The following is a 26200-nucleotide window of genomic DNA, read 5'->3' on the forward strand; positions in this document are numbered from 1 at the left end:
ACATTTCACAGGGGCGGCAGTTAAAACAGGCACTGTTTGCTTTGCTTTTTATCCACTCTGCCATTATGTGTCTAGGAGGCTCTGGTCAATAACTGGAGTATAGAGTGCTTCCACGGGTCCTATAACTACTGGCTGTGGAAGCTCTGACTTTCATGACCCCACCATCATGAATATTCACAAGGCCAAAATCAGTTTTGAGCCTCTGCAAGGGCCGTGACAGTTTAAAACATCACAAACACTGACCTGCCATATCTTCTGAGCAGAAAATAACGTGGTTGCATTTGACCTTGATTGCCACCTCCTTCAGTACCTTTTTTCCTGTTTACAGGGCCCAATTAGTGAACAGGATCACAAATGGCCTGTAGAGGAGTATTTTTACAGAGGGACGCATCATTAAACTCCTTTTTTTTTATCACCGCTTAGCCGAGTATGAGAGAGCTAAACAGTGCCTTGATGTGGGCATATCATCACACCAGCTGGTCATTTTTGGCACCGTTTCGCCAGGTGAGCACTAAAGAGGAGTGTGTGAGAAGGGCGTGGGCACGTCATTATTCAGTCAGGAAATTCTTGGCGCGTTTTAGCCGAGCGCGATTCAGCTAACCGGGAGCGTGTGAGAAAAGGTGCTGGCGCTTCATTACGCTACCTGGAGTCAGGACGATGACAGAGGTGACGATCAGCGAGCAGATGACCAGAATGACAAGCAGGGCGATTGCGATTCCTTTCCAGTTCCTTTGCGGAGGGTTGCTTCCCACCAGCTCCTGCGAGAGGGCACAAAAGAGCGTTAGCGAAGGACGACCCTGCGGTGACTCGCTGCTCAAGGACAGCAGCCTCCACAGAGCAGGAGAAGGACGCTTTGAATCTGCGCCAGTCCGCTGCGATTTCTGGGCATGACAACATGACAGCTAAAAATGTGTTACCCCAATCTGTGACAGTGGCGGAGCGTTTTGTTAAAAGACAGGGGAATATGTGTCTTGTGCGATGTCAGTAAATTACACTTCCTGCATTTTTTTTATTTTTCATTCTTTGAACTTGTAGTAAATACAGTGGATCCACTAGCAAAAACCATCAGAATCCAAACCATTTGAGAGGAATTTCTTTTATGGTCTCTTTCATACTATGAACCGATATAAAAAATGAAAAATATAATTGAAGTGCCAGTTATATTCCATTACTCAGAGAAAAGGCTTACTAAACTGTAGCTTTGAAAAAATACAGACCCATATAGGTGTGCTTGGAGGTGATAATCGCCAAAAAAAGTAACAGCTTTTATTAAAACCAACATAGGCAACCAACGTAAGATACTGTAGGCAAACTAAAGCGTAAATCTTAATTAGGGTAAACCATAGGTGCACTATTTTATGAAACTTTGTAAGATTTGATCTACTGGATATAGAAAGCAGTGAAGTTATAAGCCCATTACTTCCTAATTGAATGGAAGTGCTAACGCCATAAACTGTTTGTGGGCAGGAAGAAAGACTGTTATCTTACCTCTCATTTCAAAGCTCATTAAAACTAAGCCTTTTAGTTCAGCCGCTTCAAGAGAAACGGCTGAACTCTGATTTCAAAGGCATAACAAACACCGAGGAATTAATTTGATCGTGTATTGTCAATTAGTTTGATGGCTATCACTGCTAGCTGAAGCCGTTGTCCTGTGGTTAGGCGAAAACAAGAGGTCATAGAGACCTATTTGGGAGGTCTCGTCATTGTCAAAATATGTGACAGTCAGTCACGCGTATCTGGTTGTATTATTGCAGAAACTCGAAGAGCCAGACTTACCAAGCCTTCAGCAACTAGTTTCAGATGCAGATATGATGCATTGTGCCCCAGAAATATGCGTCTTATGTATCGAACAGGCACATGGAGTTGGAAGCGCAGTATGCATGTCATCCACACGAGTCATCTCTCCTTAATGTATATGCATTTAAGTGAGGATCTCACTATGAATGGGTGGAGATATTAAGTGTATATTAGAAATGTATTCCATCAAATTTATTAAAGTTCATGAAATTAGCTTGGGTCAATTTTGGCATGAAATGTCTCACAGAGTGTTTACATTTAAAAAAAATTAATTAAGCGACAGAGCTCATGCTCAGGAGTGGGACATGATTGAAAGAACATGTGTAACTGTATAGCGGCAGCATAAAGTTTTTGAAGTTTCAAAAAATCAGTGGGAAGTTGCCACTAGTAAAAAAAAAAAAGTAAATGCAATGATAGGCTGGTGCATTTAGTTGCTTTTGTCCATCATGGACAGAGCAGGCCTTTTGCCTTTGACAGAACATTGCATTACTTAAATAATAAAAAACACGGTTACTTTGTGTTTGTTTTTATTACTTTAAAGTTAAGATTTGGTACATGTTGCAGCCTACATTTGTCAGGTGCCTGATGTCACTGTAGCAACTGACTACAGGCTGTGTTATGCTGTAGTTACCAAGCAAAACTGCCAAACAAATCACAGAAAGCACTAAAAATAGGGAAAGACACGGACGTGCCAAAAAGGAGACAAAACGCATGGAGCATGTCATCTGTGACTTCTGTGACAAACACCCAACCACGGAAATAATTGCCTTTCTGGGAGGAAGAAAGGATGACCGAGAACCTCCCACACAACGTTCCCATTCCTACTCGCCAGTAGTCAAGCCTTGGATCATTACACTCACTGTCTTGTATCCGGATCATTTCAAATCGAGAATTGCCACCACAGCTGGAATATCAATCCGCAATGTAGAACGCCAGACCTAGATGCAGGACTCAGATGGCCACTTCCACCTATTACAAAACTTCTTTCCAAGTTGCCCAAAAAAGAGAAAAATAAAGAGAAAGATGCATATTTTATGTAGCGAAAAAGAGGAAGGGGCACCCCCTCACACACACACACACACACACACACACACACTATTTCACAGCATAGTTCCATTCAATGGACCATGCCTTAAACTCTTGAATGGATGTACACCAGCGATATCAGAACCCTTGATTCAATGTGCATCAGCAATATCAGAACCATTAAATCAATGTGCAATCAGTGATGTCAGAACGCTTTGAATTGATGGGTATCCGTGATATTGGAACCTGGGATCAATGTACATCAGTGATATCGGCTTTGTACAATTGAGTATGATGCATTGATTTGTATCAATGATCTCACTGTGTCTTGAAGCACTCTGAACACCTCAAGTTTATTGAGCTGTTAGATGGAAGGCTGACAGGAGTTTGACATTACTTTACAGATACAGCCTTTGGTCTGGGTTTTTCTTTTTTGTTGTTGTTGTTTTTGTTTTGAAAGAAACTGCTTGTTGGAAGGTGTTTGTGCTGGCTCAGTGAAGTGTTTGAGGGATTTTCTCGCCCAATCAATCGTGTACCCCCTTCATAAAATGCTACTTGTGGAATGTGAGCGAGACAAACCTCTAAGTTGAAGGTTAACCAGTCAGCTGAACATGATCTAAACCCAGGAGTGGCTACATTTTTCCTTATCAATATCAGACTCCTTATCAATTATACAGAAAGGTGAGCATTAAACTGAAACCAGTCACACTTTCCATTGACTCCCAAAATAATGTCAAAATGAGACAACGGAGCATATCTTTGCACTATTGAAAAGAAATTCACTGTAGGAAAAGCAAAATTGTTTGATAATGAAGGAGAAAAAAAATAATTCAAATTCTGTTAATTTGTTTAACAGCCAGATTTGACCAGTAATTTATTAAATTGGGTCCTCCAACAACATTGTTCTTTCACAAGGGCTTTACAGCAGATGAACAATCGGATGTTAAATACAGGTCAGTGTGTAATTAACGGCTCAATCAAACCTAATTAATTTAAATAAGTTGGAGCGAAAGCTTGCGTACACAGAGTTCCACTGTGAATAACTATCGGCCTCATACACACCTACACACACACCACAAAAACACACATGCACACACACAGACACACACAAACTCACTCGAAATAAATCACAATAGTGCCATAAGGCAGAAAAATGTCTCCAGTTGGGAATATCTCCCCACCTGCAGGAAAACAGCAGAATGATGCGTTCACCATACAAGAGATGTTTACCTGGAGGGGTGTATCTGCTACAGCTTCCATTAATAATAACCTATTAACCTACACTGGACCACAGCAAAACGTCAACATCAATGCCTGAGGAGACACAGTGACCTATGACCCCTGATTCACTAAGCTGATGTTGATGTCAACAGTACTCTATTCCAATTCTATTCCCGTATGTAGTACTACTGCATATGGGGTGCTCATGCTGAAAATAATATCATTGAACATGCTGACGTAGTTTGCTATTACACTTATGGTGTCAACCGGACCTCTTTTAATCATTCTTTGTATCCGAAGGCTGCAGATAAGATTGTCTACTCGAGTATTCACTTCAACTTTGAGAGGCACAAAGGCTAAGGTGTATATTCAGAGATTTAAAGATGTAAAAAAGTTGTACAGGAGCAATTCAGCGTACATGTGGATTTCATTGCCTGCTAGTGAAAAATACTCAAGTCTCACGTTGCGAGCGTGGGTGGTGCTTTCAAATTCCAAGAGAGAGACTATCATGGATACAGATTTGATTAAACCATGATCTCTTTACTGGAAAGTGGAAGTATGGATGATTCGCTGCTTTGTTGGTATAGAAGGTAATGAAATGCAAACTGTGTGTAGTGCTATGAACATAGACGAGATAAACTCCAGTTTCTCTGACCAACAATCGGATCAGCTACCCAAAGGAGTCTACCCATAAACACCTATTACTATGTTAATCTCCAGTACACACAGAACTCTGTGAATGGCACTTCAATCTAAGCTACATTGCTATAGCACGCTTCTAACATAACAAGCAGTTAAGTGTCAAGCAAGTGTAGCCTGTTGCATGAAATATGATTCTGTTTATAAGAGCCTTCCCTCTCATAAAAAGGTATAATTCAGCTTCCACTCCACACCATTAGCACTTGGTTAGCACTAACTGCCAGCTGCATTAAATATGTACTATTTAAAATGTTTCTGTGTGGTTATGCATTATTTATTCAATTAAATCACATAATGAGACATGTTTGTAAAAGCAAAAGGCATAACACAATATGTGTACTATACAAGTGTTCAATCTCCACAGCAAGTATTTGTCTTGACTGTTGATTGTTGCATGGCAAATAGAAAATACCATATTCTCAGTTTAAAAAGGGAGAGAAGCCCATTGTTCTCAGGCTTACAGATTAACCACTGTGCCTTTAAAAAAAAGAACAGAAATGTTAATGGTAAGCTACCATTGATTGATGTACAGATGTATTGATATATAGAGCTGGCTGGCGCACACAGATCTGATGGAAGTCCACACATGTATCTGAGATAAGGGACATGGTGAGCCGGTGTCTGGGCTCTTAATGAACTCTCCAGTTTCCGCAAGCCTTATTCAGAGTTCATTACTCACAGCGTCAGACCAAAGCAGGAAGAGACTGGTGGCCAATCCATTTCTGACGGCGCCGTGAAAACCGTCGAAAAACCGATGGAAAGAGAAAGGCGGTGTAACCGCCGCTGTCCCCAGATCACTATAACCGAGAAAACTGATTCGATAAAACGCCAAATCTGCGTTTAAAACGTGCGGCGGCCTAGATTTTCATGCCAGTCCTTTGATCAGGAACGTGACCTCGGTACTTGAACCCATCTACCCTCCACATTCCAGGGTGTGAATGTCAGCAGAGGATGCTGTGGAAAAGAAGCCGGCATGCTGATCTGCTTTGAAGCCTTTTGAGCCCGTCTCCACCAGCTCACGTCTCCTCCTTTACCTTTCCCGCGGTGGAATGTGCTGTCAGGGCTGCCTATAAGATGAAAGCCTTAAGCAGAGATCCGCTTATTTCACATCCCTTTGTGTGGAAATGAGAGGGTCGTTCCTGTTAAAACCGGGGCCCGCATACCGCTAAAGACAGGCCGGTGCCTTAATGATCAGTAACGGCTCTCAAAATAGCCTTGGAGCCCTTCGAAGGATCACGTGACAATCTCTTGACGAATGAGGCAAATCATTCATCTTCACTGTGCTCTGTGAAGGGAATGACATGTGATTTAATGTCATTCTGTGGCAGCGATTCACGGACGGCATGCAGGACAAACATCAGCGTCCAGATCGCGGCCATGCAGCCGACTGGGGGTCAGGGTCTGTTATCGCAAGCATTTTACCAGCCAATTAAACTACTCAGTGAGATGTTAAAGACCAAGTATCTTCTGGTTCAATGGGGCCTAATAACACACCTTTCTTTCTGGATTGAGGCTAGTGGTTAAGCTTCTCGAGCAAACGGATTGGCTGTTGGGTTCGACAGGCACTGAAAAGATCCAGGAGCTGTGAAGTAGCTATTTATGGGATTAAGTCATTAAGTTTTTTCCACAGTGTGTAGGCAGTGGCAGTGCTGGGCAGGCTGCAGAGCCAGCTGGTATTTCAGCCTCCCAGTGTCTGCTTTAAATGGCTTAATTGAATTCCTTATTTGGGCATTCTCCGCCCTTTAAATAAGTCTATATGGAAACACACACACACACAAACAAATGTTGGTCGGTGGGATCATGTAATAATATTGCAGCTTTGAAGCGTGCAGTCAAAATAGTTTATCACACACTTCTATACAGGCAGAAGAGGGATTTAGAGGATCAAACTGAGAGAAACCCCCGCTATGAATGTGAGCATTTGCATTGCCTGCCGCAGAGTCCCTCCGTGGCAGCCATTGTCATCTGCCCTTATGGTTTGCAGTGTGAGCGGCGCATGCTAATCTCAGTGATGTAGCAGGATTGTGTCGGTGATGGCTGCTTCCTGCTCTCCCTGTGTGGGAACCTGAGCAGCATGCGAGCGAGCTAGCAGCCAACCAGGGGGACTCCTCTGCGGCCTGGCACTGAAGCTAAACTGCCTCCTGAATACGCTGGTGAGGATACAGTGAGCCCGGGTGACGCTAGCGCTAGTCTGCATTAGCGAAGCTACAGTACGAGGGGCGCAGGGCTAACTCCTGCCTCCGTCTCCTCCTCAGGGGCCGGCTAACCTTGTGTTCCGCTGAGAGCTGAGGCTCGGCTGGCTGCGCGGAACTAGACAAGGCGGCGAGACAATCCGGTGTGGGTACGGACTGACACGCCCCCAGTGTGTCCATGAGCCCCAGTGGGCCTGAGCGTGCCTGTCTGCAGACGCGGTGCATTAGAATGGAATGGAATTACTTTGCTGTCTACCCACTCATTCTGTTATACTGTTATGCTCCACACTTGCAGGCTTTCACACTCGCAGCAGAAATTGTTCTTATGATAGGCTGTAGGCTGCTCATTCATTGTCTACATTTTATTCAGTTATTTTACTTTGGAGCATGTTTTACTGCGATGGAGCACACACAATCCCCCCACAAAAATTCTGCTTTGGTTGAACACCCAATATGTTTTTTTGTGTCTTTTTTTTGTTAAGTACATAGCTTGTTAGCAATTACTTCCATCACTTAACCCCAAATACCCTATCCTTCTATATCCTTTCCCTCTTGAGTTTGAAGGTCAAAGACCAAATTGTGATTGTTCACACACTGTATAATTATGCTAAAATTATTGGTGCAAATATGCCTGTGTGTCTTTATTACATTAACTACTGCTCCTGGATATGCTGGGGATGGATTTGCCTGTCTGTATTACTCTCACTGCTGGCCCACTGCTGAGATGCCCACCCCACCCCTTCTTCTCTCCTCCTCTAATCACTGCCAGTGCAGCCCCCCCCCTCTGCTAACTGGTATGAAACCTGCTGCAGTGAGGGTAGGGGTGGAGTGGGGGGGGGGGTAGGGTTTGAGGGGCAGGACCCAGGGCCGCCCCTAGGCTGTGCCCTAATCTCTGATCAGTGGCCGAACCACCAGTGCTGATGGGGGCCGGCGGTACGGTGGCTTCACCCTCCAGGCAAAGTTGAAAGGGAGTGCTGGGCCCCAATGCCCCCCTCCCGCCCTCCCCTCTTCACAGACCATTTCCTCCGGAAACTGGCACGTTTGACCGGCGGGAGCAGATGCTCCGGGGGCTAGCTCCCTCAGTTAAAGGCCTTTCATGCACATTCTAACGGGCTTAATGAGTTTAATCTGGAACGATGAGGCCCTTTTAATGCTTGGATTAAGCAGCGAAAACAAAACAAAAAAAAAACGCGTGCATGAATATTCCGTGCGCGCGGGCGAGCGAGGCTGCCATCTGCTGCGAGCTGGGCTGCAGCGGAGACGCTAGGCATCTCATTACCGCAGTAAACGATGCCCGCTTCGGACGCCGAAGAGCCCAGAGAAAAGGGATTGTAGGCGGAGACTGCGCACCCACATGCCAGTTGGGGTGCTGTGCAATGGACCACTACAGAGGCATTTGTAATGAATGCCCCTGAGATAACCAGCTGCTATTGATTCCCACTGGTTCCCCAGCCGTGCCCTAAAGTTGTTCCATCACCCGGATAGAAAGGAATTGGTAAAAGTCTTTTTAGGACTAACATTCACCAAACTCACACCCACTAGAACTCCATAAGGAATATTTGCATGCTGAGCTCATAGCCACATTTTATATTAGGTGTAAAGAAATCTTACTTAAGTGCTTAGTATGTTTTGTGTAAACCTTAGAACATTATGCTTAAGATAAAGTGTGGCTGAGTTAGCTAATCTGCAATGGATGCTTCTATTAGGTTCAGGTCAAAAGCTTTTTTCCTCAATATGTCTCCTTTTGTGACTTGTCTGTGTTTCAGTGTGACAATAAAACGTACACCGTGCAGCACAAATAAGGAATAATCTTTTCCCCCTTTCAAAAAAAAGAAAGGCAATTGCCCGCCCTTCTGTGTATGCGTGCTGGAGGAACGGGACATGCATTTTAATAAGGACTTGGTGTTAATTAATCATAAACTGGACTGTACCTTTCAAAATGAATCGGGAAGAAACAACTCCATACAATTCATCTATTTTTTCCAGAGGCAAAACCAAAAAATCAGTGTCTGTGTCTTTGCAATTATCGTGTGTGTGTGTGTGCTTGCGTCTGCTTGCGTGCACCAGCAAACTGTAGGTGCTATGAAAATGATTCTAAATAATCATTCAACACCATAAAGATATGCAGCCCAATATCCAGACAAGACAATTCATCAAAGGCATAAATACATTTACGTGCTCATCTCATGCAACATTGATGGGCCAGCACTTATGCAGTCTTGCTGTGCGTGGGCTATTAAATGCATCTCCAGCTCATGGACCTCAAAGTTAATAAATGACGCATAAATGTAAGTACTTTAGCAGTCAGAAAGCATTACTTTCATTTAAGGATAACTGCTTCATCACAGAACACATTTATGCTGCTGTAACTAGTAGCATGAAGTAAATCATTAGCATTGCCCCTTGGAGATCCTTTTTTAATGCATTAATGCGTTTCACACTTCCTTAGCAAGGTGTTGAACAGCTTTCATGCTGGCTCTCATCAAATTATTAGGTACTGTAACAAATTAAGTAAAACTAAAGGAAATGTTTTTCAAAAATGTTAAAAATCATCTTATTTTTATATGCAAACTTGATTGCCTCAGGAAGAATGTATGCCACGATGTGTTGCGATAATGATTTCCACTGAATTTAAGTTCAATGACATTAACTTTTAACTGTCTCATTGTCTGTGTGCCATTATCTTCATAATAAGCTAGACTTTATTAACCACATTGGGTAATTTGTCCTCCGCATTTAACCCATCCTAGATTCTTAAGAGCAGTGGGCAGCCACAGTGCAGCACACAGGGACCAGTTCCAGTTCTGAGGCCAGTGCCCTGGTCAAGGGCACCTAACCTGGAGTGTACCGAACCTGACAGGCATGTCATGTTTTTTTAAACAGAGGACCATATTAGCTACTGCAGCCTGACTATACTATGTCTATTTTTTTGACAGACTCTTTCGTCATAGTCTTGGACACCTTTCGTCTTTCAAAGCTCAGCCTCAGCAAGAGAAAATCATCACAGCTTGCTCCTGTGGGGGTTCAGGCCAGGGTTGTCCGTTAAGCGTTTTGTGACAATTGGTTGTGAAATGTGCTATATGAAGAAATTCTGATTTGATTTGAGCTGATGAGAGACAGAGACCAGGAGCTGGAAACGTTTGGAAAAGGACCATGCGCAAGAATAGTTTGGAAAAGTATTGTGAGCAGGGACTAGTTAGGAAAAGGATCGTGAGCAGGATTCGTTTGGAAAAGGACCATGAGCAGGTAAAGTTTGGAAAAGTATCAGGAGCAGGAAAAGTTTGGATAAGTACATTGAACAGGAAAAGTTTGGCTTCTCTTCCAGTTTTCCCAGCCCAAGGACACTGGCAGTTTGCCAGAAGCCTGGTATAAATATCCCTTCATCTCTCCTCTCTTCTTCACCACATACTCAATTAGCTGGGGGTGATATCTGACACGAGCTGGGACAAATAACTGAAAACCAGGGAATATTAAAAAAGAGAGCGAGAGAGAGAACTGTAACAATTCTGAAGTCCTACTGAATAATTTATACAAGTCCCACAGCTCTTCAGGGAAAAAATTAGGCCGCACAACTTTAGGATAGGAGGTAATGTAGTTTCTGGTACAGGCTCACTGGCAGTGTCCTAAAGTAGTTGCCCCATTTATTGACAACTGCTTGTGTAGATCATGCCCGACTCAATAAACGTCGGTCATCAGCTCTGACTTAAAAATAAATGCAAGCACTGTTTTTTTTTCTCTTCATAAATAAAGTTTTTACAAGATTCACAAATCAGCAATACGAACTTGCCAAACTGTGTTTGTAAAGGTCAGGTTGTTAAAGTTTTGTTTGAAAATAAAAGTTGAGGAAAAGCAGTAAAGTCCTAATGAAATGCAACTCTTTTAGATTTTTCCAAAGCCCCACCATGGTGGCCAGCGTAGCTCCCTGATTGGTGCAGTAGACTGCAGCCTCCGATAAGTGCATCTCTGAAACATGAGCCCGCGGTGCTGAGTGTGCATATGGAACCATAATCGAGGCACTTGGCCGTTTATTTCCTTTGATAAAATCTTTGTTCCAGATGTAAACTAATTACTCTCAAGGCCATTACAACACCACACTGCAGAAAGCCTGCAAAGTGGCACAGTTGCACAGCATCTTAAGCACAGCGATCCAAAAACAGACTGCATTTGTATTTCTGTCTGCGGCAGCTAGCATGGCACGTCAGCCTATGGGGGTCGTTTCACGCAACTCGGTCTCAATTTATTTAAAAATCCTGACATGTCAGCTGACAATCTTATGTTTGTATTTATGTGTGTCATGGTTTGTGTCTTGAAATGGTTTTCATGGAAAATCCACATCGTAAAAGAACAAGCACTGCCAGAAATAGTGTGTGCTTAAACACACCAGTAAACCAAAACCACACTGGAGATCTGACAGCTGTTATTTATGACAAGGATTGTAACTTTGGCAATCCAACCTTCGAGGACCATTACCCACTGATAAGACCTCCTCTTCCGATTGTTATCCTTCACCCTCTATTGCACTGCTGAGCATCTATCATGTTTGAAACACGTGGAAAAAGAAAATCCATTTTGGAAATAAAGTATGAGGATGGGCATGTTGGGTGGCAGCTGTCCTATAATGAAACACCCAACTCTGACATTTCAAGGCAATGCTGTGTGAACTAGGATTGAGAAGATGTTTAGTTGTATGCTTCTAGTTTACATGACTCTTTATTTATTATGTTTATCTTTGTTCCTGATTTCAAATGTCCACAGCAACTTGTGAGAGATCGGACAGGAAACATTTCAAGTGTAATATCCCAGCCCATTTTCTTAGCCAGTTCATCTTTAAAATAGGATCAAATGTTCTGTTTCTACACAAGATGGAGGCATAAGTTTTGTAGGGAATCAAAGGACATGATATACCTATTTACTCTTAGCTACCGGATTCTTAAAACAGGAAAAAAGACTGAGCTTCCATGGAAACTATGCTTGGCAACAAAACTGAAGGCAATGCACTTGGTGACCCCAACCTAACGATGAAGACGATGCGGTCTAACAAGTGTGTCACCTACTCCTGAATTATACCTTCCTATCATCCAGCAATTAACAATGATGCTTTTTTTTCTTCTTAAAAATGTGTTTGTTTAAACAGCCAATGGTTGCTGTGGCAACCATGCCAAGGCCAAAGTCACATGAATACTTCTGCGCTTGCCAGCTGCTGTTGCCAGATCCCTTTCACTCATCACGCACCCCCCCCCCACCCACCCCCCCACAACACCCAATATAAAGGCAACAAACCAGGCCTCAATCATTGAATCATTGTGATGAGGACTAGCCTATGTTTGCTTTGGTGCACACAGCTTTATAGATTAGTACACCCATTGTTAGTGCTAAGTGTGCAGTACTTGAGCATTTATGTTGTTAACCAGAAAATTTTCCCTATACATGTTCTATGAAAAGGTCACTGTGACATAGAAGTCAGAAATAATTGTTCCTCTACGTGTTCAGCGTATGAAAATGTATAAAAAGCTAAATGTATGAGCAGATATGGATTATGTTGAAAGCTGAGGTTAAGCTGTTTGGTTTCACAGAGATAGAAATTAGGACAACGTGTTAAGAACTTTTTGTCACTTCAGAATGGGGTCTTTGCAAAAGACAGACCTTCCAGCTCTTCATGTGTGGGATCATGGGAATACTTCACTAATAATTCCTTTGAAATTATCTCTTCAGCGAGCCAGAGAACATGGCCATTGTAGTTTATTCAGATATACTTGATTCATTCACAGTACCTTTATTTGAGCTTATGGTCTACGCCTCCTAACAATAGAGAGTGGACATACTGTTGTTAGTACTGCAGATATTGTGAGTACATACTGTACTGATTTTCCTTTGTTCATTGGTTAATGGATTTGGTCCATGGTATACTGTGTAAAATCTGTGACACATATAGCACAGATCACATGGGTGATATATCAGGACTATTTACCACTGTTTCCAGCCGGAATGCAGAGGTTTGAAAATAGCAATCTGTTTGTAATCACATTTCATATCATTGCACTGTTATGTATTAATTTATTTTATCATGCTCCTATGCAGGCCTGTATTTAGTGTACCTGCACTAGCATTCTTTGTCAGAAAGCCTTATTTCTGTCCGAGCAAACAAGGCAAAAATAAAAAGAAACAAAAGAATGCCTGTATTGTGGCAGCATATACAGTAGGGGTTATTATAAGCTAGTCATGTCGCTGTGCTCTAATTGAGGAAACGTGATGTACTCATGGAAGTACCGCTCTTTTTTTTTAAAGCACACCGGAGAAAAGAAGCTATACCCAGGATCATGAGGTTACTTGTTTTATCGAATATTATCAGGGATTCGCAGCATTTCAAATCCATATTTTACCCTGGCCAAAAGAAAGTGCTAAATAATATGGAGGAAACCAGCCTCTTCACAGATCTTGTAAGGAAGGTAATGTGCCAGTTTGCATGTCAGTTTGTGAATTGGTACATCATGCCAGCTGGTGTGTTGGTTCCTCTTCTGTTGGACTAGAGGTGTTATAGGCCAGAAAAACGTAGCTGGTATATACCACAAACAAACCGTGGTGCACCCAATGCCCAACCTCCAGTGTGACTCACCCTCAGTCGTCATCTGTGCTATTATTTAGTGGCTGCCTCTGCTTTTACCATTACTCTCCAGTCCATGAACTCCAGTAAATGCATCCGAAACTCTTATTTGAGGACTTCAGCACTGGATTATAATGGTTAGTTTGTGGGGAAATGGTTTTGTTGTTGTTGCTGTTGTTTTTTTTATTGTTAAAAAAAAAAACTCTTCTCTCTCCCCTGAAAGCTTGAGGACTTAGCCTCAAGGTTCTGCTTTCAAGAGCACCGTACTGAGTTCTGGTATTTAATTATTTATTTTTTTAAATGCGTGGCTTTGTTCCAGTTTCCTAGAACTAAACCCATGTTTCCTTTGGTTCTGACGATTGTGGCATGGAACAATTCTCCAGGTATGATGCATTTCCTGAATGGCTGCTTAATTTGGCAAGGTAATTTCAGCAGTGAGAGAATTATCTGTATTTTACAGAATTCCACTGATCCAGGTCTTCCAAAATGCATCCATTTTCAGAGCTTTTTGTACACCCATTACTCCTAACATAATAACATGTTTCAGTGTTAGGGTAACATGGAGATTGGCTGGGGAAAAAAACATTAGCAACTGCCTAGACTAAATGTCCTTGGATGGATTTATTGGTGAAGATCACTTGTGGTAATGGGTGAACACTATTTATTTTTAATTATTTTCAATTACCAAATATGTTGCCTGAACATTAGGTGCTGTATATTGCTTAAGCATATACATTTAACCCACACAAATACAGTTATGTGCATTTATATTACTGCCAGGGGACATATTTTTAAAAGTTCATCAGGCTGAATAGTCCCGCACTTAATTATTCCTGTTTTGAAGCATTTTCAGTCTTTTGGGAGATTAAAAATACTGTAGAGTCAACAGAAGAGGTCTGCTTTAAGGACCTTCTCTACTGGAGGAAGGGAGAAAGAGAGATAAGGGGAATGAGAAAAGGGGAGGGAAGGAGCAGGGAATGGGAGAGAGAGCAGGAGGGAGTGAGACAGCGAGAAAAGGGATCCTAGGGCGTAGCACTTCAGAACTTACCATTTCAGTCAAGTTCCACTCACTTGCCTCAAGTGTAACCCTCCAATCTCCACCCCACTCCCCCTCTCCCCACACGCGAATAAATAAATAAAAAGTACTTCTGTTCCCGCTTCTCGGCGAGCGCGGCGGAGAGGCACTGTTTTTGGCTCCTCTGGCCGGGGAGCTGTGTGTGCATTAGGCCGTCTCCTCGCATTAGCCCGCGTGAGAAGCCCGCCCTGCCTGCGCGCTGTCAACCGACGCCATCAATAAATGAAGGAAGGAGCTATTCCAGTCTGCTGTTTCCCAGCTCGGACCCCCCCCCCCCCCAAACAAAGGGCGCCGAGGGCTCCCGTAACGTCAGGTGCTGTCGGCGACGGCGGCGAGTGTCGGCCGTCCCACAGCCCCCGGGGCTCTCCGCATGCCGAGGTCCTCTCTCGCACGAGCGGCGTGAAGTACGAGACAGATATTTCCCGATCTCCGAGCATCCAGTTTCCAGGGGAACCGAAGAAGGATGAGACTGTGGGGGGTGGGGGGTGGGGGGGCGCTCGCAGGGGAGCTGTCTCGCTCTTAATGGTCTGATGAAAACCAACAGTCGGTGATTTCAATTAGCGAGCGCCTTGGCCGTCCAAAGTTTTTCAACAAACGCTCGCTCACAGCCAAGCTAGCTTGGTGGAAAAATGATACCTGCTGCATGTAGCTAATTACTTCAGAAAATCATACTGGCCCTCGTGCGCATAGATTGGGTCTCACGGACAAAATGAGATGTGCTTCCCTGTCAACATTTCACAACTAAACCATTTGTTCATCCATTGCCCATCAACTGTTCCTCCATGGATCTCATTAAGGACAGGCGTACGTTGTACGATTTTCTCGCAGGTTATAACGTCTCACACTTAACGAGGCTCAGATTGTGACAGCAGGTTGGATGATAGCATAGACTAACAAGCTCCCGACCAGATCCGATGGCGTTACAGTCAGCAAAGCACAGCGGGCAAAACGTCATCCACGGAGACGCCTCCTGATTGGTCAGCGGGAGTTGAAACACAGAATCGCCTCACATGACCTCTCACACCTGGCGAATTCAAGCCGATTGTGTCCAAATTTATTTGACATGTCAAAAAAAAAATAAGGAGTCCATAATCCGGTCAGATCGGGTTGAAATGGTAAGTCATACCTTGCAAGTTGCAATGTTAAGACCGAGCGTTTTTCTTACGATTTGGTCCCGATCAGGAAAAAACAATCGTGAGCTTGCAACTCGTATAATGTTCGCCTGCCCTAACAGGACCTTTATTTAGAGCTGGAATGCACCAGACATCATTGTGACATCATTGCAATGACATCACAACAGATTCTTTAGACCCTCCAGGTACTCTGTTTCATCCTAGTTCGTATTCTTTTTTAGAAGATGAGTCAAATTTTAACATTTCAGTGTGAACAGTGGGGAAGTAGAACTTTAACTGTTAATAATACAGAGCTGAGTGTATCTGCTTTGTGTTAAGCATATGTGAGGTACCAGGGATACGCAGTAGCATAATTACATACACATTATTGCATGTCCATTTTTTTTTCTACTGCAGTTAGTGAAGGGACAGCACTTCTTTTTGCAAATCAAAATGCGATGAATGAGATGGTTGTGGTGCAGCGACCACACGTCTCTGCTGATTTAACTCAGTCACTTTGCGGGTTACTCATGATACTGAAAACACTCCATTTGTTACATGACATCTGCAGGACAGTAATGGATCCTAAAAAGGGCTCTCAAGTGCTTACGAGTTCATTGAGAACACAGTGGATGCCACACCCTTGGTCTGTGTACTTACACAACAGGTCCTTTTAGATGTGTAATTACAGCAAGGGAAAGCAGCTTAACAGTAATGCCAGCATAAGCTTGTGGTCGTTAATCGATCAGAATAGAAGTTAGCCATGTGGGAATGCACCTTGGACCAAAATGAAAAGGACTTCAGTGAACACCACAATGTCGGCCATTAAATGTTGGCCATTAAATCTCTCTACGGTCTGCAATTATCTGAGGAAAGACTTAAACCGTAATGCAATGCGCCTTAAGCATTCTGACGAGGCAGATAACTTTCCCCTTTAAGTCCTCTGCCATTAATAAGTAATGACCATAACGTTGTGGAATTAAGAATGTATGTCGGAGAGAGATCGAGTTCAAGGGTGGGAGTACATTGACCTGGTGCTATTGCGTTAACAAGTTGCCTCATATAAAGACTTTGAGGCGATAAAGATTTGAATAGGAATTTTTGGGTCATTGGAGACTGCCGGCGAGAGTCTAACCCACAGTATAAAAAAGACCAAACTAATTAAAAAAACTAATTAAATCTCAGGAAAATTATCGTAAACAACATAAGTGTGCCATACAGCCCTCCAACTGAATGGTATGTGAAGTACGGTATTATCTGCAGGTAGAATGCATTCAAGTTTTCTGGGTAAATATAAGTTCAAGGCCCCCTCAACACAACCATCCACATTAGCCACAGCAGCTGCTAATGGTGGCTTTCCCCATAGGAGAAGCAACAAAAGACAATGTTGGAAAAACACTGTCCCATTTTAGGCAAATGCATTTGGTTGCCTGTCATTTGGCAGTAGACGTATAAGGCGACGCAGTCTACTGGATAGGGAAGCGAGCTGGTAATTTGTCAGGTTTGATTCCTGGGTGAGACACTGCGTTTTGTTCGCTTGGGCAAGGCGCTGAACCTGAACCGCTTGTCCAAACACCCAGCAGAAAATAAGTACGCAAATTACACAGCATAAATGAATAATATTTTTCAGCAGCGGTTCAGCAAACAGCCCTGCCCCACAGAAGGTTGGCGGGGCGCTGTGTTCGAGGGCGCTAGCGTGAGTCCGGGCGTCTGTTAGGGTCCTGCCGCTGCTCTCCTGCTTGTGGGACGCAGGTGCTGGGGGTCTGCCGTCGATGGCGAGTTCGTTCGTACTCCATTAGCTCTCACTGAAATGACAGATTCCATGGGACGTGCCTCCCTCCTGCTCTGACTCGCCCCATAATTAAGTGCGGATTAGTTTGGGGGCCCCTTGAGTGGCAGACTTTTGAAATTAGTTGTTTAGCCCAAGGCCCCCCCCCCCACAACTCCCCCAGATGGCACCCAAGACAGTGTCATCACAGAGAGTACTTTGAGAGAACAGAGAGGACTGGAACATTCAGAGTGCACTCTGGGTTTTGTCTCTGAGAAGTAACATGGTTTCAAAAGAAAGGACGTCCAGTAGTCCTGTGTCTGTGATTGCTATAAGCTCTTCAGCCTGTCACTGGTTGGTTTTACTTTTTTTTTTCAGCTCGATTTTAATTTTAGATGCTGAATTGGGGCTTACAGGGGCAGGAGCTGTAGCGCTGCACGGTCGACGCTAGTATGTGGTTACTTGTCTGACCTCCAAATCAAAAGATAACCCTGTGAAAGATTTCTCTGGTTTACGTGTCAGTGGGTATAGATTAAATGGGACACTGGGTCAAATGTGTTGAGTTCTGTTGTTGTTAAGCAGAAAAATTAGGGTTAAAATAAGGGTTGGAAAAAATGATCCTTAATCATTTGCTTGGGTTGTCAAGACAGGCCAACCTGTCAGTCTCTTTTTCCTTCCGATGCTCAAGTCAAGCGTGAACCTGTGTTTTCATTGCACCAATGAAGCGTACAAGCACAGGCTGAAGCTAAGTAGATTAGACACCCCTTAACTCACAGGTGACTTGTAAAGTGTTTGTTCTAAAGTGATAGGACCAAACCACAAATATGTACACATGTATATCCATGAGTCATGACATAAGTATTACATCGCTAAATGCAGTGATGAGAATCTGCTTTGACGTGAAGGGAGAACTAAATTCACAGCTGCCAAGATTGTGCAGAGCGTTCAAACAACCCATGCCATTTTAGCAGCACGAGAATGAACGTGATTGTGGTTTTCCATCAAATTCTTGTAATTGCTTCTTAGGATAATGGTCTCACTTGTTGATTCAGTTGCTGTGGGTGTCTTGGCAAAGGAAAAATGAATATGGCAGTTATGCTACTCATGCATAAATTGCCACTGCTATCTTTGAGCACTGAGTAATTCGTAGAATCCCCAATAGAGTATTTTAAAATGCCACGGTGTCTGCATGTGACAGTCAGATATGGTTGGCGGTGATTCAAAACAAAAATGCAACGCCAGTAAACCAGTTGAAATAGGAATATCTGCCATTGGTATACATTATTTTACATGCAGCAAGAAAACGCTCTACAGAAGCAAAAGCATCACCTATTCTTTGTTTCTATATATGAGAAATGGAAGCCCATCACTAGCCCTTCTGTGAAAGAAAATTGGAGGAACAGACTGCATTTTAACAAGGAACTTTTGTCTTGAGCTGGCCGATACCTTTCAAAATGTTTTTAGAGAAGGGAGGGGGGCAGCGGCGAAAGGTTTGTTTCCGCTCCTGTTACAGCACAGGTTTATGTGATGGTGTATATGTGTCAGTGGCGAGTAAAGTGATATTTGACCTTGGGATAATGAAGAATCTTTGGGTTTAGGTGCATTGACCGTATAGTTCTCTTCTTCAAGCAGGAAGGGCCTCTGCTCAAATTACTGGTAAAGAAGACCCTGCTGCAACCTAATACAACCTTCTCTTTCACAGTATTGCCCGGTTCAGTGCCCCATATAAGACCCCATAATGAAAACCTTATTCTATTTTCCCTCTCTATACAGAAGTTTAAAAATAGAAAATTGATTTGAAAAACCTGTGTGTGGAAAAAAGAGCTTTCTTCATCTATTTATATAGGAGTTTTGACTGAATCGCAATGGTAGAAAAACAGATAACATTATTTTTTTTGATGGAAAAACAGGACAGTTTTAGTCCTGGCGTCTGCATTGAAAATTCTGTTTACACAGTACTGTGTGTGAATGCAATCGAGCATACTACAAATGGCTCCTGGGAACAAATGACACAATAGGAAATGCCAGTGCCAGATTCAAGACCATCTCCTTTTGAAAGTCTGCTCTTTTTGAGGAGCAGTGATGGGAAAACCTGGGAGCGATCATGTCTCTTCTCCTGATAAACCTCCTCAAACCATAATGTGGCCCTGCTGCCTAATATGTGCCACTTGAAAGCACATTGATTTCTAAGATGACCTTAAAAATTAAGTGTTGTATTAAAGGGGCTGATGCCAGCTGCTGGTGGAGATATCATTCACTTATCATCATTTAAGGATCACGGGTTGCTGCTGGGGCTAATGGATGCAGGAAGTTCTGGCAGATCACATAGCATTTAGGCTAAATTAATGTCATATTTAAAGAGATACTGTGCATGTGCCGTTTTTCCCCAGGCAGTCTACTGATGGAATGCCCTTGTAATAGACTGGCGGCCATTACAAGGGCATTGTGTGTGTGTTAGGTGGGTTAGAGGCAGGGTTCAGTGTATGCAAGTGTGATTAGTCTGAATCTTTGTGCATGTCTGTATGTACATATGTTTTTAGTTCAAACATGACACTATTCACACCTGCTTATCTGTTATCTTTCTAGAATGTTCTTCTGGTATTAGATCAGGGCACAAGGCCATGAATATGAATTTTCCCTTATGGACAGAATCCTACCTGAGAGCTCACCTCTGAATGTCACCCTTGAACCCACGTTCACTCACCAAACACAATGTATCAAGTCTGAGAGATGGAGGCGGCCATTAAAACAGCAATGCGTAACTTCAAAAGGGGCTGTGGAAATGTACAAATAGCCTTTGCAACTGCAGTCCAATTTTGATTTTCTTTCACCGTTTCCAATGACCCGCTGTGAGCGGCTGAAATGTGTTGTTTTGTTCATGACAACTCCTGCTTATAACGCAATGCCTCTGGAGTAAAACAAGCATCAATCAGGTTCTTACTAAAAAAAAAATACATTTTTCAGACCCTGACGTATGGTGCCAAGATATATCATATCTATATCATAGACTCGTCTGAGTCCTCAGTCGAGACGGCGAAGAAATGTTGCTACAAGACGAGCTGAGGTACACAATGAAAGAGGGATTGACAAACTATCCAGCATCAATATCAGGGGAAAGATTACGGATTGACTCAGCCCGTTGTGCATTTCCGGAAGCTTCAGTCTCCCATCACTTCTCGCATGCGATCTACTGGAAATTGGTTATCACAGACCAAAACACCGCAGTAAAGCAAGTCTTCCTCAAGTGCGACAATGCTGTTGGGTAATTGCGGTTTTCCGCGAAAAAATGGGCTTACGTTGGCGCGCTTACTCATAAGACACCCATAAAAGAATACTAGAGGGCCTGTTAAATGGTCCTTATTAATAAAACAGCATGGCGACACCATTTGCAAAAGGCTTTACGCGGACAGCTGACTCGTAATGCTTTCTCCGACAAGTAGGCCAGGCTCTCCCTCTGTCAACCTCTGCTGCTCTCCGGCACTGTGGAGCAGCATGTGGCCCGCTTCCTGCAATAAGCTATTAGCTCCACTCATTCTTCCCGTCTGTTGAGGTAATCGTATCAACGCGGCGCTGGTAAAATGGCTGGCCCGGAGCCAGCCTTCTCCCTTTTCCACATTTTGTGCGCCGCTTACATGCCTCCTAATTGCGATGCCATGGATGCGGACATGCGCCTTTATCAGCCCACATCCAATTCAGGCAGATAATACATGCGTAAGGAAGCGGGCTGAATCCAAGCATGTCCCTGGTAGAAAAGCTTGTCCCGGGGGGAAAGCTTCTTGGTTGCCAGGCATCATTATAGAAGACAATGGCAAAGGCAGTGATACCACACTAAATATGGACTTTCTTTAAATAGGTCCAGATAAAACTGCAGTTCCGTTAGGATGTGCATTATTTTTCCTCCTGCGTCCTCTGTGTGATGTACCGCAATGCTGCGACAAGAAGACGATCACTTTTCCCCTTAAAGTACCCGCACACATTTCACATTAATTATGACATTATCTCCTTCAAGCGGTTCACAATATCATTCAGAATAAAAATCTTAAGTATCATTTATTTAAAAGGCAAAGGCAAGACACTAGTTCAGTGGCTAGTTTTGTCAGCTTATAGAATGTTAATTTGTGCAGGGCTGTGTTGTATTCAGTCCCTCTTTGAGGTTTCTTTGTTAGCTCTATAGACTCCACACAGAAATGGCAGTTCAACAGTCCTTGCCCTCCACAGTCTTTCCTTCCACATCCAACAAGAGGAGCCATCTCCTGAATTCAGCTGCTTATCGACCTCCGACATCACAAATAGAGTCGCTCTTCTACGATTTAAAACCCACAATCTTTGTACAATGAATTCTGTCAGACAGTCGCTCTCCTATGATGTGAACTAGCTGCTGTGATGTTCATACATGAAGCAGATTCAGATTCCATCTGGAGCCCCAGAGATGCAAATAGACATTTGTTTGTAAATCAGAGAGACCGCCGAACATAACAAATCGGATGAACTTTGCATCGGTTGTAAGGAGACAGATAAATCATATGCTGAATCGTCTGTTAATGGGTCAGACTATATCTGATGAGATGCTATACTGGTGTATATGCGATCATTTTCTAATACAACAGGGTGATTAAAAGGGTGAGGATAACAAAAGTACATTTGGTGTAGAAAATCACAAAGTATCATTAAATCAACGTTAATTAACGTCTCTGCACTTGTTCATCGACAGCCTGATTAAATCCTTAGTAGAGTGTAAACAAACAGAACACAGTGAGAGTGATTTAGGAGACTAGACTTCACATCATCAATGTTGCAGTAAGTGAAATTAAAATCGAGAGCAGGAACGAGGAAGATGTCAAAACTGCCTTCTGTTCCAGTCCTTTTGTTTTTTTTTTCTACTCCCATGGCTAGGGAGGTCAGAATTAAGCACACCTCACTCTGCTTGCATTAATTGCTTGCAAGCCTACATTAAAATGAGCTAACCTTGAGCCAGTCTTTTGTTTAATATTACAATCAGCAAAAAAAGGAGAAATGAATAAATAAGTAAAACAGAAGCAACCAAACCTTGGGTAAGAGCTCAAATTATGGTAGAATAGTTTCACTGTGGGGTTATTGAATATCACCATAGAAACCAGAGTTTGGATCTCACTCAGGCGATGCCATTATGATAGTCAGCTTGCAGAGATGGTCTCTATAACTCCAAATAAAGCAGCAGCCAATATTTCCCTGACAAGAAATAAATACGTTTTTTAAAAATTTAAGCAAGGACAGTGTTGCAGAGAGACCATCGGCCCCGGCTGCTTCACGTGTGGCAGAGCAGAGTTCAGGACAAGCCAGCTATTCAGCTGCATTGGCATGAAAAACATGACATGAGCGTGGCACACACTTTCATGAAGGACAGATGTCAGACAGATAATGGTTTCTTTATTATCGTAATCACTTAATTATCCATGGACCATCCTGATGTCATCACATCAGGATGCAGTTCCTGTACAATGGTGATAAAACGAGAGCTGACTACCCAAAATAGCCTTATTTCTAAAAGAAAGTCATTTTCTGAATGTGCCTTGCACCTTTTTCCACCTCTAACATCTCTGTATGAATCTCTGTATGGACTGTATTTGTGTAATTCACGAGTCCCAATTCTCACTCCACGAGTGTGTCCTCGCTGTAGGCAATCTGACCTTCCACGCTGAAAAAAAAACAGCCTTGTGTTTAATCCAAATGCAGTCAGCACAACACAGGGGCCAAATCGTTAACATCATTTATGCCACTGCGAAGGCATCTATGCTTCCACGGGCCAATTTGAGCCCTGGCAATAACTGATCTTTGTTTACAAGCAACCGTGAGGACGTAATCTTTCCGACGCCGTTCCTGCTGGAGAGAAAAATAACAAATCGATGGCAGGGGAACGAGAACGCCATGCCAGGCTGTTAGTCCAGTAATGGGAACGCCATGCCAGGCTGTTAGTCTAGTAATGGGAATGCCATGCCGTACTGGCATTCCAGAAAGGAAATGCATGCGATGGCACCCCTCCTCCGAGCCTCTCTGTGCACCTGCTCTGCTAACCGCTCTGGTCTCTCTCCTCAAAAATCGGCTTTGAAATCCTGCCCAGGATGGGCACCATGCAGGAAGCATGAAAAATGTAAGCTCTGCGGTCACTTATTTGCAGGGAGGAAGTCTAAACCAGGAAAGGAATGCGCATGACAAATGTGATTTTGTGCGCAATCATTTGCTCATTATTTGAACCGCCGCTGCGTTCTGTATCGATTTGTACTGGTTCTGACCTTGACTCTGGGTTGCATTTTTGCTCCAGCATATTGGATGGCTGCCTTACAGCAACAAAAAAAAAAGCCAGGCTATGTGTCTTTTCCGAGTCTGCATGTAAAGGACAGAGCTTGAAAAACTCTGGTAAGATGTGTCGAGGAATCAATGATCTTCAATTATAAGAGATGAAGAGGGAAGAATTTCCACACAGAGAAGGTGAATATCAAAATCTCTCAAGGTCATAAAAATATGCATTCTAAATTTGGGAACATCATGGATGTAAAGTTTTTGAAGCCAGGTTCAAATAATTTTTAATCTCATGCAGCGTGTCCCCAGACATCAATTAAAGCAAGAGAGAATTAACAGAATGTTCAGCCAAGGTCAACTGGCATGTTGTTCTTTGCCTATAAATACAATACCATTCAATTAACTTAAATTATTTTATATATTATTTTACTTCCACTGGGGATATTAATCTAACAACCTTTGAGATCGAGTCCAGTTATTTCACTAAATAATTAGCTAGCACCTTCTGAAAAGAAAGCCCAAAGTCCTTGACTATGAAAATTTTAAAGGGCACCAGGCTGTTATTTTTTAACAAAAATGATCAGTAGTCAACAAAATTAATTAATTTAGAGCAGGGCTAACCGGCCCTTTTCCTGGAGATCTACCATCCAGTAGGTTATCACGCCAACCCTAACAAAGCACATCTCGTTTAACAGCTCATTGAGCTGATAATTACTAAAATCAGGTGTGCCGAAATAGGGCTGAAATGACAACCTGCAGGACAGCAGAATATTTGTGTAATCAGAGCTTCAAACTTTTCTGGAAAATTTAAAAAACTAAAAGCATTTGTCTGGAACTGCCTGGTACAATTATGTATATAACTTGAATATTTTGCCAAAGATTTTGCCTATATTTATTTTGTAATTGTAACATCATATGTGTATTAAAGAGTCACTGAATAATTTAATATCACTGCCAGTACCTACAAAAGCATAAACATTGACGTTTTAATGGTCTGAATCTGGTTTGAATCCCATGAAATGTAATGTATTCAAAGCAGCAACTAATGATGTGAACCCATAGCCCAGACAAATGGCTTAAAATATATTCTAATTGTTTACACTTATGAATGTGTGTTCTTTCAAAAAATGCTCTCAGTGTTCATTCACTGATGAAAAGCCTCCAATAATTAGTCCTTAAATATTTTTGAGATCTTCCTTTGAATCAAGACACAAAGCATTCCCAGACATTTATAACCAAAATGTTCTAGTGCCAGGGCAGGCTGCTGGCATTTCCTTGGGAAAGAGAAGGTTTATATGAAATAAATCTTATTTCAATATAGTTCCTTCCATTAGTGATACATGTTGTACACTTCCTTGAAAAAACATGTATACTCCAATCGTTGAGACACACATAATGGTGCATTGCAGTGTAGGCAGGCTTCAGACTATTCCCAACACATCAAAACAGTAGCTCCTGTATCACGGGTAATTACGCCTCAGAGAGATCCACAGCAAATGATGCTCTGCAGTTCCATTAATAATGCCAGCTCAGCCCATCTCCACCTCATCTTTTTATCTCTGCTACTATTCCAAAAGTATTGATTGGATTCTTATTCTCAATGGTATCAAAGTCAGTTTTTCTGTATTTCCACCTGAACCAGAGCCCAGAGCCGTTCTGCTGAGTGTATGAACAGGGAAGCTCTTGCCTCCTCTGGCGATAGTTTATTAATTATCCCTCAACACAATGATGGGGAAAAGGCAGGGTGGGCTACAGAATGCTTTTTGACTGCATTGCTTAGTTTTTTCTTCAAAAAGAGTCAGCATTACATGTGGTGTACCCCAGGGCTCAATCCTAGGACCTATCCTATGTAGCCTACACACACTCCAGTTAGGGACTCTTATCTGCAAACACAGCATAAATGTACACTGTTATCCAGATGACACTCTTCTATATTTTAGAACTAGGGCTTTAAATGTCACTTCTCGGGGAAAACCTGGGCATTTTATTTTGTAGCAACCTGGATATTGATGCACTTATGAGAAATGTGGCCAAAACTGCTTTTTACCATTTAAGGAATACTGCTAAAGTTAGGCCCATCATTTCCAAACAATATTCTAAAATTGGACTTGCCCCAGACTAATTAAATGAGTGTCAAGTAAAACATGTTCATGTCGGAGCTCTCAAATCCTCAGATTCCCTCATGTTGTCCATCCCATTATCTAGGACAAAAACTTACAGAGGTTGCTTTCAGTTCGTGTTTTATTTTTATTAATTTCTTTATTTCTATTTAATATATATTTTACTTTTTTGTCTTGTCCTCTTTAATTTCTGTCACTTTTTCTGTAAAGTACATTGAATGGCATTGTGTGTTCAAAATGTGTTATATAAGGCTTATTATTATTATTATTATTATTGTGTGGCTATAACTGATGAGTGCATCGATCGAGATCA

At 42.6% G+C, this 26200-nt stretch overlaps 1 protein-coding gene and 1 long non-coding RNA gene across 12 annotated transcripts in view; one reads left to right on the plus strand and one right to left on the minus strand.

Moving 5' to 3' along the window:
* LOC135260873 (dipeptidyl aminopeptidase-like protein 6) overlaps nucleotides 1-26200 on the minus strand; it is a 165313-nt gene that overhangs the window by 48576 nt on the left and 90537 nt on the right. For all 5 annotated transcript variants that reach the window (XM_064346538.1, XM_064346540.1, XM_064346536.1 and 2 more), the window contains one exon: nucleotides 644-758. In XM_064346538.1, coding sequence (XP_064202608.1) covers nucleotides 644-758 — 115 coding nt within the window. The remainder of the gene's footprint in view (nucleotides 1-643; nucleotides 759-26200) is intronic.
* Nucleotides 1-26200, plus strand: part of LOC135260874 (uncharacterized) — a 151040-nt gene that overhangs the window by 6799 nt on the left and 118041 nt on the right. The gene's annotated exons all lie outside the window — the stretch shown is intronic.

The sequence above is a fragment of the Anguilla rostrata genome, chromosome 8 (assembly GCF_018555375.3).
Source record: "Anguilla rostrata isolate EN2019 chromosome 8, ASM1855537v3, whole genome shotgun sequence".
NCBI lineage: Eukaryota > Metazoa > Chordata > Actinopteri > Anguilliformes > Anguillidae > Anguilla > Anguilla rostrata.